Raw genomic sequence first — 17,799 nt, forward strand, 5'->3', positions numbered from 1 at the left:
TTACATTGAACCGTTTCTCTGCACCCGATCTCTAAATCGCCGACACCCCGAAGGCACGGCCGCTCCTCGAGAAGATGTTTATCAATTCCTATGAACGGCAGATTAAAAAGCCAAAGTTCTCTCGTCTGGGCGCAATGAAGTGTGGCCGAAAGGGGATGAACAAGTCGTCCGTGCTCTTTTAATGGAATGTCTGTCTGCTTGGTGACAGGCCAGACTTGGCGTTATCGGGTCGTCTGAGGAATGACACAAACGCAGGGGCAGCCCCAAAATGAGACTTGAGTGGCGTGCCGCAGATGCCACACTCGGGATGATGCGAGTAAAGAAAGTCAAGCAAACACTGAGTGGCGGCTACGCAGATGCGGATAAATGTGTCCCCAAAAAATTTAAAGAAAAAATGTAAAACAATATTTGCACAGTCGGGGCGGCCCGGTAGTCCAGTGGTTAGCACGTCGGTTTCACAGTGCAGAGGTACCGGGTTCGATTCCAGCTCCGGCCTCCCAGTGTGGAGTTTGCATGTTCTCCCCGGGCTTGCGTGGGTTTTCTCCGGGTGCTCCGGTTTCCTCCCACGTTCCAAAAACATGCGTGGCAGGCTGATTGAACACTCTAAATTGTCCCTAGGTGTGAGTGTGAGTGCGAATGGTTGTTCGTTTCCGTGTGCCCTGCGATTGGCTGGCAACCGATTCAGGGTGTCCCCCGCCTACTGCCCGAAGACAGCTGGGATAGCCTCCAGCACCCCCCGCGACCCTAGTGAGGATCAAGCGGCTCGGGAGATGAATGAATTTGCATAGTGACGGAGGGATGGTAAATCATTTGGGAGCAATTTGAGTTGCAATTTATTTTTTTTAATGGCAGGTGCTGTGTAAATAAATTTTGATTGATTGATATCCTTCATGTATAGTGGTGGCAGTGTATTAGTATGTATTTATTGGTTGGTACGTAAGTCAGCATTGCAACAATGCGGGACCATATTTTTAGAATTTGTATTGAGACTTTAATTAATTTTTCATACAATTTTCAATGATGTTCTATTTTGATATACTTTATAGGTGGTTTGAATGTATTTTATTTTTTGTACGTCCACTAATTTATTATGATCTTACATTTTGGACAGGTGTGATACTGTTTTGGCCGCCGTGTGCACGTTTGAAATTGCTCACCTCGGTCCAAGGAATCATTAACTGTGACCGCCCCCACAGCGGCGCAGCCCTCCCTCTTAAAGATCTCTGCCGGCCTGTGTTCGTCTACGGAGTTACCAATATCGGTTCTAACCCGCTTCGTCACAGGAATACGCTGCGTTGGTCATGAAAAGAGAGTCCGACATGTTCGTTTAGTGTCGATATGAACACATGAAAATGCCATTGCAGCCTACAAAAAGAAAATCGTAATACTGTGTCGTTTACTGAGAAACTCCAGTGTAGAGTAGCGCCCGCATCTTCGAGGCGTTCACCTTCACTTCAATCGGCCACACCTGCCATTAGACCCGAGCCGCCTCCAAAGGCTAATGCGATGTGACAGATGTCAAACCACGCGGCATGTCAGCCCACACACCCTTCTAGGAGACCTCATTCTGTGCTCACCGCTTTTTATAGCATCTCTGTTTTATAGAAAATGGAAAAAGGCAACGTGTCCCTAGCCGTCGCATAAACTTTTGGTCAGACTATAGAGATGGAGCAGTCATCCGTCTTTCAGTCATTTCTAGCTTTTACAATAATACCGAGAGCTAGCTTGTAACATTTGGACTTGGCCTAAATTAGTGTTGATCTCTTAAATTATTCCACCGATCTACAAATTTTCCCTGACTGTCTGTTTTCAAATACCAGTTACTTAAACGATTCCAACACCGTGATACCGATGTCATTCGTCATCCCGTACATAGCGTTTCCTGTTATATGTTAGCATTTAGCTAGCACCTCTTTTTCATTCATATTTAGCGAACCTTTCTAATCCACTTACGAAAAGACATTAGACATGAGAACTACGACAGGAGTCCTGCCTGCAGTATCGACATGGTGAATGTCCATTTGACACGTGATCATGCAGCAGAAAGAGGGAAACAAATATTCATTTGGACAATCGCAGAGTCATTGCACGGGATTTACTGTGCTTGTTACTTGGAAGTCTACAATCCTGCGATCTGTTTTTAATAGAGAAAAAAAATGCCAAGCAATTGTTAGTTCTGGTGAGAGATTTCGTCTCCCTCTCTCTTTCCACCACAGCACTGCCACAAAGGCGTATTTAGGAGTGCCACTGAAACAAGAAGCCAAAAAATCCTCAACCAGGGATGCGTCCCACAGTGGTGCCATTTCATTCATTTCATGACCAAGCTTGTCACTCAAAACTAATAATTTTTTTTTCTAAATCAACTTTTGTCACTGAAATGAATGGAAATTCCATTAATCTGGTCCAATAAATACAAAAAATAAAATAAAAAAATAATGAAAAAAAAGTAATGTGTTTTTAATAAGAAAAATAACACACTACTGTGTTGTACTTCATAAAAACCAAGCAATCGTATAATTAACGGATTGGAAAAGACAAGCAGTTTTCATGCATGTATTATGCGCTTCCTTCTGCTCTATGCACCTTTTCTTGGCTACGTAGACGCAGACAAGCAAACGGGGATTCATACATGTAAGCATAAAGATACTCAGGAAGCTAATTTGTTATTATTTTGTCGAGGATACGGAATATATTACTGAGTATTGATCTATTGTCTGTCTACATGTGCTGCTGCGCCGTTTGTGTTCATATATTTTGCTACAACATTTTTAAAAAAATGTAAGGATGAGGACGAGTAAATCAATTCAACATGCTTTGTGGGCAAGAAGTTGAGCGTTTCACAACAGAAAGCAAGCTCACTTAAAGACAAGGTTGCTTGTTGAAGCACGAGACAAGTGTGGTTTGTCACTTCCATCCGCAACATCAATCTGCAGTCCTCATCACTCTTCACTAAACACACACACACATCTATCCTTATTATTACGGTCCAATTTACGCTGCCTTCAGCTTCTTTCTATCTGTCAAGCCCAGATGACAGACACGAATGGATTTTCCACCGTTGGTGTTAATAATGTGCCTTGGGGGCAACGGAAGGCTGCGTCTGAAGTCTGGACATTTTCCATTTGCCTTTTACAGAACATTAAGAGGAGTGCCTTGGATGAGGGGGGGAACAAAATGTGAAAAAGCAGGGAACGGCACTGCAAAAACGAGGACGGCAGTATCTATCGGGATCTTGTGAAGCCAGCAACTGATACTGAGATGTATGGCTCACATTTTTTTTCCGTGTGAATTGTGTCTTTTGCCATCCTCTCACATGCCGGTTGACACATTGTCAGAAAGTTGAAATATCTTTACTAGGTATATGTTCATACGTAAGAGTGCATTAGTCGTGTCACTGGATTACTGCAATGCCCCGTACTTTGGAGTCAGCCAGTCCTCCATTAAGCGCCTTCAGTTGCTCCAAAATGCCGCTGCTCGCCTCTTGACTGGTACTCGTAAGAGGGAGCACATAACTCCCACTCTGGCATCCCTTCACTGGCTCCCCATTCAGTTATTTTCAAGATCCTCCTCTTCGTTTTCAAATCTCTGAATAATCTCGCGCCACCTTACCTCTCTGAGCTCATCCGCCCCGACACACCTGCCCGGCCCCTCAGGTCTGTGGACCAGTCTTTGTTAGAAGTACCAAGAACTAAACTGCGGCTCAGAGGGGATCGAGCCTTTTCTGTTGCTGGTCCCTCTCTCTGGAATGACCTCCCACTGAACATTCGGCAAGCCTCCTCGCTGCCCATCTTCAAAGCCCTCCTCAAAACTCACTTGTATTCTTTGACGATCGACTCAGCATGACTTAGATTTGCTCTTGATTTTACTGCTTGGTGCTTTCTACCGCCTTTAATACCGACTCGTCTTACTGTTTATTGTGTATGGTAAATCGCTCCATGTACAGCACTTTGTATGCAGCGATGGCTGTTTGAAAGTGCTCGAGAAATACTGTTGACTAGACCTGACTACCAAAACGAAGACGTTCATTTGGCCCGTTCAATTGATGGTGTTTTGATTGGACCACAAGAAAAGAATTTTAATTGTCTCTCTCTCTGTCTTTAATTGTCTTTCAGTGTCAGATGTGTACTTTTCCTTTTGAATGCACTACAAGCAACATCGGCAGTTTACTTAACTGTGCACACGTGTATTATTCAGACTGCTATGCTCACCTTTCACCGGGCTGTTTAACTCACTGACTAACCTAACTACTAGCGTCACAATAACCCGCCATGGGTTAATTTTACAGTATGTATCACAAGTACGAGTGGTATTGGGACTCAGTTTGGTGGGGCAAAAAAAAAGTAGTATGGGACATTCCTTGACCTCACCGTACTTTGCCGGGGTGGGGGTGGGGGTGGGGAATAGCTTTTCGACTGCTGTTTAAAGCATTTGTCCGTCAGAAGCAGCTCCCTTTAGACATGGCCTGGTAGTTTTTCATTATGTCGTCAAATGTCATCGCCGCATCTGCGGGTGAGCGGCACAGTGGCGGGCGGACGGCTTGTCGCACTCTCGCAGAGTCTTTGTCCTCGCCGTCACCTATTTCGACAGCTGCGTGCGTGCGTGCGTGATAAAGGGTGGGGTGGAGGGGGGGGGGGGCGAGCACTTGTGGACGTTCCTCGCTATGGGAATACTTGGGAGTTCAATAACCCCATGAAGACCTTCCTAATGCCAACTGCACGGGTGCTTTGGGGGGGTGACTGCTGTCACATGGCATTAATGAGGGGTGGGGGGGGCATACATACAGGAGACTAGACGGTACAATTACAGAGGCATACACGAGTGTGTGTGTGTGTGTGTGTTGGTGCACATATCCATACTGTACTGTGTGGGTGTGTATATACACTTTTTAAAATAAAAAAAATAAAATAAAATAATAAAAATACGGCCTGGTAGTCCAGTGGTTAGCACGTGGGCTTCACAGTGCAGAGGTACCGTGTTCGATTCCAGCTCCGGCCTCCCTGTGTGGAGTTTGCATGTTTCCCCGGGCCTGTGTGGGTTTTCTACGGGTGCTCCGGTTTCCTCCCACATTCCAAAAACACACACCCACACAGACTCAAATTAGCGCTATATAAGCGATATTCCATCCTTCTTTGTCTTTTCCACAGGTGTCCGTACAGAGCGTGTTTACTTTTGGCACCTTTGCGACGACGTGCGAGCGCGGCGGTACATCCTCCACGGGCGCCGTTGTGTTCCGATGTCAAGCCGGGCCGAGATGAAAGGAGGTGTTGCGAAGCGTATCCTCACCCTTTTGCCTCTCACTTACACCCAAGCAGAGCCACCGTGTTGCCGCCACCACCTGGCACCCCATCCTGTAAAAATAACCTGACGTGGCGCCGCCGTCACTGAACTATTAATAGCGAAATAAGCCCAGTTTGCCTCTCCTATCATCTTTCGAATAGGGTACAGATACAGTCTATGTAGAGATTCCCAACTACTCAAGATATAATATTTCAAACTAATCTTACAACTGTACCCTAAAAATCTCGTTTGGAGATGATTGAAAAAAAAATAGAGGGTGGAAGTGTTTGTTTATCTAGAACGATGTGGAAGGAATGATGAGCAGTTCCAAGTTGTTCCCAAAAGAAAAAAAAAATAAAAATCGGAAAACAATACAATTAGGCGGCCCGGCAGTCCAGTGGTTAGCACGTCGGCTTCACAGTGCAGAGGTACCGGGTTCGATTCCCGGTGTGGAGTTTGTATGTTCTCCCCGGGCTTGCGTGGGTTTTCTCCGGGTGCTCCGGTTTCCTCCCACATTCCAAAAACATGCATGGCAGGCTGATTGAACACTCTAAATTGTCCCTAGGTGTGAGTGTGAACGTGGATGGTTGTTCGTCTCTGTGTGCCCTGCGATTGGCTGGCAACCGATTCAGGGTGTCCCCCGCCTACTGCCCGGAGACAGCTGGGATAGGCTCCAGCACCCCCCGCGACCCTAGTGAGGATCAAGCGGCTCGGAAGATGAACAATACAATTATTTAATCGATTTGAGAAATTGATTTTCTTCCCTCCTTTTCCCTGTTTTTGTTTTCATTACTTTCATTCGTCTTAATCTGGGCATGAAACTATTCTTTGAATTGTATCGCCTCATTCCTATCAGAGTACTCGATGCCGATTTACAGAAACCGTCACTTGGCACAACGCGGCTGCAGAGACAACAGCTTTTTTTTTAAATTAGCAGATATTTGTGCTCGACCGAGTTGTATTCCATCGTGTGCCGCGATCAGTGTGACGCATCGGAGAGACACCGGTGAAGCTGTGCTGCGTATGTGTTACGAAACACATGACCTGCTGTGTGGGCCAGAAAATCACAGCGGCGGAAAATCTCATAGATTCATAACATTGATCGGAATCGGGTCTCGTATCGGCAAGAACGAACGTGAGGGAGGGCAGCGGGGCTTTGGCGCGGAAGCAAAAAAAATGACATCTTGTATTCGAGATGGATTTAAAGAAACGCGAATAACTTTTTGAGTTTTTGAAGCCAACGTTGCTAACTGGCGGGAAAACAAAAATACGATCACCGATTAATCGGACATCGGATACAAATTTAAGCTAGACATAATGGATAAAATGAGTCATTTTGGGGGCCCCTTAACACCTGCCGATGACTCGTCCGTCGGTGCCAAAGATGTTGATGTGTTCCAGTGAAGGGACAAAGCTACTTGTCTGGAGGTTTGAAAAGGACACAGACATGAAAACAGATGCTCGGTGTCAGGCGGCGAAGCGAGTAAGCTGGCAGATGAGACGATTATGGAAAGGTAGCGCGGGTCCGCCGACCGCCCCGAGGCACCGTCGAGGGATGCGATCGCTGGCGTACCAGGAGGTCAGCCGTCCGAGCCTCGCACCCGCTGCGCCCGATACGACGGACGGACTCACGAATGACAGCCGAATGACATTGTTTCGTGCGCCCGTCTCCTCGTCACTTTCCATCCAAGCCGACAAAGCGTGAGCGGGATCCGACGCTCCGGCCTCAAGCGGAATCCAGTCGACTCCCGGCGTTTTCGCAAGTCACCAAGTCCGCCTATTTTCTGCGGTGACAAATGTAAATGTCACACTCGACGGGGCGTCCTTATGATTCATTTTGTGTGCGCGCGTGTAAAGCTGCAAAGGGTCATTTTAGGTGTCTCAAGACATTCTTCACCGTCGTGGGAGTCCAAATAATACTTGAGTATTATGAATTTCAACATGCGCCTGTGGCTCAAAAGCGATGTGATGATGTTCTCAAGTTTCTCCAATGCCCCACTGCCCGCCTTCGCCCTTACCGGAAAAGGAAAGAGTCCAATATGCGTGATAAGTGGGCCGAGCCAGCATATCAAAGAGCTGCATAATATATATCTTAGATGATTTTTGTGTGGTAATAACAAGGACATACTATTTATTGAGGCAGCCCGGTAGTCCAGTGGTTAGCACATCGGCTTCACAGTGCAGAGGTACCGGGTTCGATTCCAGCTCCGGCCTCCCTGTGTGGGGTTTGCATGTTCTCCTCGGGCCCGCGTGGGTTTTCTCCGGGTGCTCCGGTTTCCTCCCACATTCCAAAAAACATGCATGGCAGGCTGATTGAACACTCTAAATTGTCCCTAGGTGCGAGTGCGAGTGCGAATGGTTGTCCGTCTCTGTGTGCCCTGCGATTGGCTGGCAACCGATTCAGGGTGTCCCCCGCCTACTGCCCGGAGACGGCTGGGATAGGCTCCAGCACCCCCCGCGACCCTAGTGAGGATCAAGCGGCTCGGACGATGAATGAATGAATGAATGTTTAAACACTGGGCGGCCCGGTAGTCCAGTGGTTAGCACATCGGCTTCACAGTGCAGAGGTACCGGGTTCGATTCCCGGTGTGGAGTTTGTATGTTCTCCCCGGGCCTACGTGGGTTTTCTCCGGGTGCTCCGGTTTCCTCCCACATTCCAAAAACATGCGTGGCAGGCTGATTGAACACTCCAAATTGTCCCTAGGTGTGAGTGTGAGTGCGAATGGTTGTTCGTCTCTGTGTGCCCTGCGATTGGCTGGCAACCGATTCAGGGTGTCCCCCGCCTACTGCCCGAAGACAGCTGGGATAGGCTCCAGCACCCCCGCGACCCTAGTGAGGATCAAGCGGCTTGGACGATGAATGAATGAATGAATACTATTTATTTTATTTTTTTTTTACGGCCAGTGTTAACGCGTCTCTCTCAGAAATCCAGCACAATGTCATCCTTTTCGCACACAAGCGCGTTAGCATGAAACGCCCGTCGCTCAACATTGACGCCGTCACGACAAACATCGAGCTCCAAGTAATGAACGTCGCGGGCGCGCTAATGCAGACTGACGCGGAAACAAGAAATCAAAAGAGCAAAGTCGACGAGTGACTCAGTTCAGTTTGTGAGGGGGAAAAAAAAGCAGCAAGGGACCACACAACGGCAGAGGAGGCTTTTGCCTCCTGCGGTGTCGGCCCTGACGCGGATCCAGGGAGACAGCGGTTGCCGTGTCGGGTGTGGGTCTGCTCGGCGGGTTGTCACACGCACAATAGTGGGAAGTTAAAGTATTCTTACCGTTTTACTCTACTTCCAAGGGGGAGTTTTTAAGTGTTAAAAACGCAAGCTACATTTGAATGTAGCATCGCCGAACCTCGAGTCGCCGCGCCAAGCCGCGCTAGCTAACTCCGTTTGGTGAACTCAACAAAGACGAAGAAAATTCTCATCCTCGATTCAGCGAGTTGTTCGAAATGCGACCGGGTGTCGGGTACGAACGTATGCGTGCGTCGCCTCCCGCGGTTTGATGTGATTGACATTTGACGAGGTCATTCCTGCTCAGGGACGGTTCAGTCGCGCAGCTCGCGACGTGAATGATTCGGCGACATTTTTCTCGAGTGCTTCCCCCCACCCCCCCTTCCCAATCTGGTAATCTTTATTTTCTCCCCCCACCCCCTCTCCTATCCTCGCCATCTGTTTTTATGATCGATCCCTCCTGTCAGTGCAAACTGCTTATCTTTGCCCATCGACTCTTCCGCCGCGTCTGTGCTGAAATATGATTTCTTTGCAGGGTCAAACATCAAAGTCATTGCTTGCTATTTCTTTTGACAAAAAAAAGGGGCTTTTTATTAGGTACAACTGTCCATCCATCAGGATAATAATAGTTTGGGGAATTTTCATTGTAGGCCATTTTTATTTTGAATTTGGGGTTGTTTTTTTGTTTTTGTTTTAAAGAGCAGGGTTTTTTTATGATCTTATTTCTTGGAGAAAAAAAAACAACAAACACTATTTTGGTATTACTTTAAGTTTTGGAAATTGTGTATTTCATGTACTACCAAAACATTACATAAGTACTATGTTGGTGTTGTTTATTTATTCATTTTAATATTATTTTCAATCATTAAAAAAAAAACATCGACAAATCTAATACATGGACTGCAGAACAGTCCACAGACTTTGAAGTAAAAATAAGTGCAGTGCGAAATACCGCTTCCGCAGTTTGACGCCCCACAACACTAAGGTGAAAGATTTTAGGTTTTCACATTTTTAACCCTGCCCCCATTCCCTCCATTGCCACTCCGTAGACTTCAGATGTCAACACTTCTGCTTTTACTTTGGAAAACAACAAATCAACACTTCCGCCTGTTTTCTTGTCTACGTCGCGGACCAAACCATGAACTCGTTTGTTGATCTGCCTGTCTTCATTTGAAATAATGTTGTGGTTTCGAATGGGATGGATCATCGACTGATCAATCAATTATTAAAATAATCGTTCCTTGGACCCCTAGTGGTTTTAGAACAACTTAAACTTACCGTACAGTCTATGATTAGCTGACACCGGATTAGAAGACTTGCTTGTGACTTCCATTGATTGATAGAGGGAGCCGACTCCTCATGTGACTCTCCATCAGCAGCATGCACGGGTCACAACACGAGAGGAAGACCGGTCTCAGGAGCATGTCGCACCTGTGATCACAGAACAAGACGTGAGGTTGAGAAGGAGCTAGCAGCACCGCGAGAAGCATTTTGAGGTAGCTCAATAAGTCATGACCCTGAAGAGGTTTTTAACCACGCGGTGGCGGCGGCCCAGGATTACGCTCATGAGCTGTGACAGAAGCAGGAGGTGCGCCATTAGGCATGAATTCTCAAGGTGCGCCGCCAGACAGGAAATTCAGGACACTTTGCTCAGCGAGCAAATCAGATTGGCGCTAATGCGGGCGAGGTGCTGAGTGCGATAGCGCGCTCCCCACGGAGTCCCCATCCACGCCATCTCCTAACAGCTTGTCGGAGCAAACACCATTCCAAATGCAGTCGAACCATTTTCCCCTCCCCTCACTCGGTTAATTTTATTTTATTTTATTTTTTTTGTGCCACACCACAGGGAAGTGGTTCTTCACAACTCTGCCAAATTGCCAAGCATAGCAAATGAGTTTTCAAAATCTGGAAAAAATCAATCAAATACCACTACGACATCTACCAACTACACGTTTGAGCCGTGGAAAATAAATCCGCTTAATGCTTCCAGTGGCCGGACTGCATAACACCGGATCGACTTTCCAAGTTGCAATAATGAGCCACTCTGAAGTGGCCTTGCCAGTGCCCAAGCCCTCGCTGTCCACTTGCTGGCTGTCAAGTCGGATTTTAATAGCCAGCAACGAGACGCTCCAAAGTGACATCACCACTGTACTACTTTTATCTAAAGTTAAGAAGAACTTTGGGGGAGTAGGTGGGAGCTAGTTTGCTAACTGCACAAACCAAATTCGCTGGAAAACTAAGGCACTCGAGGGGTTGACGATTAATCGACCATATGATTTAAACCAAATTAAACTCATCAGTCAAAGTATTTGGATTCTTACTTAATGGGGAATAATAACATGCAACCCGCGATGACTTGACGACAGCGTGGCGGTAAAGGCCGCCTCGGCCAAAGGTGCTTCATTACTGTCTCAGTCAGTGGGAATATGTGACAGCTGGGGCAAGGCAAGTGCGCGCCACATCGGCGGGCCAGGAACTGCTACTTGGCAGGCAGGTCCAAAGTGTCAGCGCCGATTGCGAGCGTCACGTCTGAGAAGGACGCTTCTCATCAGCGTATCTTTGCTCAGCCAAGAGTGCTGCGGAAGGCTTTCGACGCATTTCGACGATCAGAAATGGAATCATTCGGACGGCTGTGGTTCCTTTTTTTCCTTTTTTTTGGGGGGGGGGGGGGGTAAAATGAAATCATACCACGACAAACGTCCTGTCTGGCCCGAACACTCTCTGGCCGTTAAGTTAACGTTTAAACGTGCCCTGAAAAGAAGATACACCGCAAATACACAATGCATGAAAAATACAACTCACCATCGCAAGTACGAAATCCTGATACTGTCTGTAAGCTTTTGTTAAATTGTTAAAAAAAAAAAAAGAAGACAGCCGTGTTCAAACGAAGTCGTCCTCCACTTTTTGCCCATTCTAAACGTAGAGCAAATCCGTTTAAAACCTACGAACCCCTCGACTTACATTGTCTATTAAATGTAGCCTTCTTTTTTCTTGAAAGTCGTTGGCTCCTCTTTTGTCTCCTGGCTCGGCCTGTTCCCGACCCAAAGAGATTTTCCAAAGACATTTGTGTTGTACTCTTTTCGCTAGCGCCTGGGTTTCGTTTTAGCTGTGACCTATCACGTGACTGAGAAGCGCGCCTTCACCTGCGTCAATCGTCACATGTTGTAATGATGTAACAGTATCCGGTATTTTTTCAAAGTAAAACATCTTTCAGACACCAAAATAAATTCAACGGTAATAATGTAAATTCTTTTCTGTGCGGCCTGGTACCAAATGACCCAGGGAGCGGTACCGGGCCGTGGGGACCACTGATGTACAGAAATGTGGAAAAATCAGACCTTTGCGACTCATCAGGAGGATTAGATAAATTTATCTCTGAGTTGACCTCAAGGAGAAATAAAGTATGAAGAGCACGCGCACGTGACAAAGCACGTTTCATTTCGCAACCTGCTGTATGGTTGGCGTGCATTTGACTGGATTTATAAAATGATGGCTAATGGCATCTTTAAGCTGAAGGCTTTAAGAGCGCTCTATACACGGCGGCCTCGCGCGTGGCCCCCACCCAAGCTGCCTAATACATGTACATGCAGGCTGAGGAATATTTCAGCCACTTATGATTTTTACTGATAAAATGAATAGCCAGCCAGTGTGCTGACTCTATTGGGACAAAGTGTGCAGACCTTGTCTAACGTGATTCATACCGGCGATAAGTTGTCGCCCCGTCTTCTGCGGTGGAGTTAAATAGCCCTTGACCAAAGTTTATTGTAGTTTCTTGAAGAGACCGTATCCTTGGCCGCTAATGGCGGATGACGAAGCCTTCCACAAAGGCCGGAGCTGTACTTTCCTTTTTCCAGAGGTTGTTGTCTCTTCCACTGCCAAAGAGTTGCCTGATGAGAGGGTCAATAACGCCGGACATATGCTCACGCAAATGGATTTCGGAGGATCGATAAACGCATCCTCGTAGCTCTTACTTTTACAACCTCCAATTTGCATGGTGGTCATGACTAATGAGCAGGTCATGCCCAGACTGACGGTCCAGACTGATCTTGACCTCATAAAATGTGTTGACAAACAGCTGAGGTGCCTTTGTACACTTTTGCGTTCCACCCCTTAAAATATATTATGAATATAAACCATAATACATACAGTACATGCAAACTATACACATGATGCATGTAGATACACATATTATACCACTCAACGTGCACTCATGGTACGGATGTGATTGTAATGGCCTGTACTTATGCAAATACCGTACGATCATGCAGCATGGAACCATAATTCATAATGAAGCCATAATTAATTTCTTAATTCCTCCTCTCTGCTGTTCTTCTCGTCTAGCTATTGTTCAGGGCGGGTTGTGGAACAATGGCATCAGTTCAGCTCTTCCACAGCTTGATATAGTAGTACTTTGATATACTGTACAACTGAGAATTTTCCAAGCTTTTCCTGAAATGAATGGAATGACTGCTGATTTGTTAGGCTTGATTTTATCATCTGATTTATTGAAAAAAAAATACATGGGAGAGGACCTCGAAAAATATAATTGTGTATTAAATCACAACACTAAGGAGGGTGGAGGGGTCGCCGTTAGATTATTTTTCAAAATTGTTCAGCCCTATTCGAGCGCGAGCACTGTAGAAAAGGCACGGAATGGATCTGTAGACAAAAAAAACAAAACAACCAATCGTGCAACACATTTGGTCTACAGAACCATCTTCTCTGTCGCATGCCCGCAGGTGTCAAGTAACAAGCAGGCAGAAGAAAAAGTGAGAAGGAAAAAAAAGGAGGCGTTTGTGTGCCATTCGGAGTTTTCGCTATCCGCTCCATCAACTGGCCTATTCTGTCAACCAGCCAATCATGCGCTCCCAAATCAGAACCCTGAAGCGCTAAAAAAAAAAAAAAAAGAGGCTTCGGGGTCCGCAATCAACGCCCCGCGGTAGCTGAGCGTGGATGTGGAGAGCGGCTCTGACCGCATGGCTTTTCGACCCGCGGAGAATACTCCGAGCGACATCACACTGCCGCAAAACACACAACACTTGAATTGTGCATCCGGATAAGAACTGGGGAGGGATCACTCACAAGCCATGCGCAGCGATCGCTTTATTGTGTGCTGAATGAACGAACGCTTGCTCTATCTGCCAGATCTCTCGCACTATCCGTGTGTGTCCTGGGTGAGCTTGGTGGGAGCAACGGACCGCTGGGACATGAAGAAAATGTCCACAAAATCTCCGCATTCTGTCCTCCTCAGAGACTACAGTGGGAAGTAAAAAAAGGTACATGGCACCTTGGGAAAGAATAACAGTGTTAACATTCAGCTGCAAATTGGAATACCGTACTTCAATGAGAGAGAGAGAGATACATCTATATATATATATAATTACAAGGAAAAGTTGCTAACACAAATGATTTTAAAAAATGGTCATAATAGTCATAATGTTAGCCCCAAAAAAACTAACAAAAAAGTTCTATTGTAATCGTATGAAAAATGATAAAGTGAAGAGTTAAACACAGTTTTGACATTTACTTTTGTGATTCTGTCATGTACCACCAGAGGGAGTCCGCGTACCACCGGTGGTACGCATACCACACTTTGAGAATCGCTGATCTGTGCAGTACAAGTATTCACTCTGGAGTACTCGCCGATACCAAATACCGATTCCGCTAGCATGATACATAAAATGTTGATTCAGACAATGACGGATAATTTTCACTCACCCATCCTTAATCTATTCAATCGCCATAAAGAGAAGAGACGCAAAGAGGAGAAAAAAAGAGGCAGAGAAAAAAAAATCTGAGACGACAATGTGAACAAAGTTGATTCAGTGTTAGTGTGACTCACGAAATATGGGAGCCATCACACTGCAACATATTGCCCTGAAGCTGACAGGCCGTGCCGTCAAATCCATCTTGGAATCTGCTGCTTTTGCCCAGGGGAGCTGAACCACAGCGGAGGCGACGTGCATCACGAACAATTGCAGCCAAACGGAACACGCAAACACACAAACACAGTTCTTTGCATTTTGCCCACTTAAGATGATGGCAAGGATTGGTCCTCCTCACTTGAGTCTAATCTTAGTCGAGAGGCAAAGTGTTATTATGGCGGCAATATAAAGACATCAAGTTGCTCAATGAGGAGGACAATAACGTCACTGTGTTTGTCATGACAACCGCGTTTGCTTTTCCTCGCAGGTATATCACAAACAAGTATAAAATGCTTGTTTGAGTTGTCCTTGAGTACTTAAGCAAAACATAATGGCTAGGCTGCTAGCTAACGTCAGCTCTTGGTCCAATTTCAACATCAAAAGAGGACATTATGGCGTGAAAATTAGCAAACAACGTTGCCTTAATAATGGTCCTTTATCTTAATGACGACACGGATGAAACGGCTAACTGGCAGCTTTGATGAGCCGTCAGTTAGCATCCATAGCTGTGGTTTTCAAAACCTTTACCTTCCAGGTCAGTAAGACATTTTCGTTACAATGCTCACCCACGACTCGAAACTATGAAGCTTGATTAATACTGCGTTTGTGCAATATAAATAAAGCAGAAAAATCCAACCCTTTTTATCCGTCTCAGGGGGCGTAGACGGATATAACAAATAAGCCGGTAGTTTTTCAAAGTAAAACATCTTTCAGATTCCCAAATGAATGAAACGGAAGGAGGGCGGCCCGGTAGTCCAGTGGTTAGCACGTCGGCTTCACAGTGCAGAGGTACCGGGTTCGATTCCAGCTCCGGCCTCCCTGTGTGGAGTTTGCATGTTCTCCCCGGGCCTGCGTGGGTTTTCTCCGGGTGCTCCGGTTTCCTCCCACATTCCAAAAACATGCATGGTAGGCTGATTGGACGCTCTAAATTGTCCCTAGGTGTGAATGTGAGCATGGAGGGTTGTTCGTCTCTGTGTGCCCTGCGATTGGCTGGCAACTGATCCAGGGTGTCCCCCGCCTACTGCCCGAAGACGGCTGGGATAGGCTCCAGCACCCCCGCAACCCTAGTGAGGATCAAGCGGTTCGGAAAATGGATGGATGGATGAAACGGAAGGAATGTAAGTTGTTAATTTTTTCTGTGCGGCCCGCCACCAAATGACCCGTGGGGGGTTGGGAGACCGCGGATTTAATGTATATCAAAGCCTATGTTGTGTTTTCCATATTATTATTATTATTATTAAACAACGGCTGTAGAGATAGATACTTTTTTTAATTGAACATTCATTCATTCATCTTCCGAAACGCTTGATCCTCACTAGGGTCGCGGGGGGTGCTGGAGCCTATCCCAGCTGTCTCCGGGCAGTAGGCGGGGGACACCCTGAATCGGGTGCCAGCCAATCGCAGGGCACACACAGACGCACAACCGTCCACGCTCACACTCACACCTTAGGACAATTTAGAGCGTTCAATCAGCCTGCCACGGATGTTTTTGGAATGTGGGAGGAAACCGGAGCACCCGGAGAAAACCCACGCAGGCCCGGGTAGAACATGCAAACTCCACACAGGGAGGCCGGAGCTGGAATCGAACCCGGTACCTCTGCACTGTGAAGCCGACGTGCTAACCACTGGACTACCGGGCCACCCTTTAATTGAACAGGGATGTGAATAACTTCACCTATTTTGGATTCTTCAGATATTCCAAAAACGAACCTTTGTTTGGCTCAAAAGTGAAATGAGCTCCTGTTCATTGTGCCTCTTCATATACCGAGAGCGATCCAAACGAAAACGGCTTTTCAGGAGACATAGCGCTATTATATTGAAAAAAAAAAAAGAATGAGCAGTTATTTAATGGACAAAAACAAAGCTTATACAACCGGGAGGTGAGTTTTTAATTGCAGAGTGAATTTATTCCAAATAAGCAGATGCATTGTACATTCACACACGCACACATACTTGTGCTAATTGTATGTAAAAAACAAAACAAACAAAAAAACCACATACAGTACATATTTACATGATGCTCCTTTGCCATCAACATATCAAATGATAGATAACAAGGACGGTTTCTATCGGGACATTACAACAGTGAATATTGTATAAACAAACAGGCCTCTTAGAAAAAGGACCCACAGGAGTGTCCAGTTTTTCTTCCTGGGTTAATCTCATTGTGCACGGACCCCCCAACTCCCGGTCCCGGTCCAGGGTTTTTGGTTCAGTAGGCTCCAACAATGACGGCCTCGGCCTCTTTGGACGGCCTCCTGTCGGTCACCAAGAAGTTGATCATGCCCTCGGACTTGATGAGCAGGTTGCAGCCCAGGAAGAAGATGCCGAAGACCACGGTGAGGGACAGCACGCACATGACGGCGATCTGAACCACCCGCATGACGAACAGGCTCCTCTCGTCCGGGGAGGCGGCCGCCAAGCCTTCGTCGGTCACCACAGACGACAGGTTGCAGCACAGCATGCCCTCTGTCCTGTTGAACAAGCTGCCCTCCGTGTGGTTGAAGCCGGTGGCGTTCATGGCCACTTTTTTTTCCACCCCCGTCCGTTCTCTTCTCCTCCTTTTCCTTCAAATCAGTTCAACTTTCCAAGTTAAAAGTGGTTGGGATGTGTTGAGGGTTGATCCCGAGCGATGAGGAGGAAGGGACTTGGAGAAGTTGACACAGAGGTCTTCTGCTGGACTTGAATACTCTGCTCCGGCTTTGCATCTCGTGTGGTCTCCCTCGAAGTTCGGATGCACAATGGATCACCAGAGAGGGAGAGAGAGCGAGAGGGACGTTCTGTACACACAGACTGAATTTCAAGCACACATACAGGCAGGGAAAACACAGTCACAGCGCCCCCATGAGGCCAGACTGCTGCATGAACTCACATCTTGCCCTTTGTAAGCGGCAGGACAGTGTTAAAAGTAGGCGGGAAAAAAGACATCACACATTTTTAAAGTGTGATTATGATTTGATTTATTTTCGACGAAAATACCAAAAGAAAGAAAACGCCAGGCAATTTTGTTCTAAATTGCTGAAAGTAGCGATCAAGTTTTTTTTTGCATTAAGAACTAAATTATGCATCTAGATCAGCCATGTCCAAAGTCCGGCCCGCGGGCCAAATCCGGCCCGCGGTCGAATTTCATCCGGCCCTCGGCCCCCGTCATAAAATCAGTGCCGTCTGGCCCGCAGTTGGGCGTAATGGAACACATGTTGCATTGACTGAGGTCTCGTAGACTGGTGAGTGATGTTTCATAGAGAACTGCTTCCCTCTAGTGGCTAAATGAGTAATAGCATTCACTAAATGAGTACAGGTAATAGCATTTAGACACTAGAGGGCATCACTCACGAGTTAACAAGACATCACTCCGTGTTTATA

General features: G+C 46.5%; 1 protein-coding gene and 1 long non-coding RNA gene across 2 annotated transcripts; both read right to left on the reverse strand.

Moving 5' to 3' along the window:
* Positions 1 to 2,574: 2,574 nt before the first annotated feature.
* Positions 2,575 to 9,938, reverse strand: LOC127611918 (uncharacterized). The gene is made up of 3 exons (XR_007965505.1): positions 9,791 to 9,938; positions 5,177 to 5,361; positions 2,575 to 2,949 (listed from the first exon to the last, which is right to left on the reverse strand). It is a non-coding gene; the product is annotated as an uncharacterized LOC127611918 (long non-coding RNA).
* Positions 9,939 to 16,284: 6,346 nt separating this feature from the next.
* Positions 16,285 to 17,220, reverse strand: rprma (reprimo, TP53 dependent G2 arrest mediator candidate a). Its single transcript, XM_052082719.1, has one exon. The coding sequence runs from the start codon at positions 16,955 to 16,957 to the stop codon at positions 16,649 to 16,651; it is 309 nt and encodes a 102-aa protein (XP_051938679.1). The 5' UTR covers positions 16,958 to 17,220; the 3' UTR covers positions 16,285 to 16,648.
* Positions 17,221 to 17,799: the final 579 nt, after the last annotated feature.

Source organism: Hippocampus zosterae, chromosome 12 (genome assembly GCF_025434085.1).
Source record: "Hippocampus zosterae strain Florida chromosome 12, ASM2543408v3, whole genome shotgun sequence".
Lineage (NCBI taxonomy): Eukaryota > Metazoa > Chordata > Actinopteri > Syngnathiformes > Syngnathidae > Hippocampus > Hippocampus zosterae.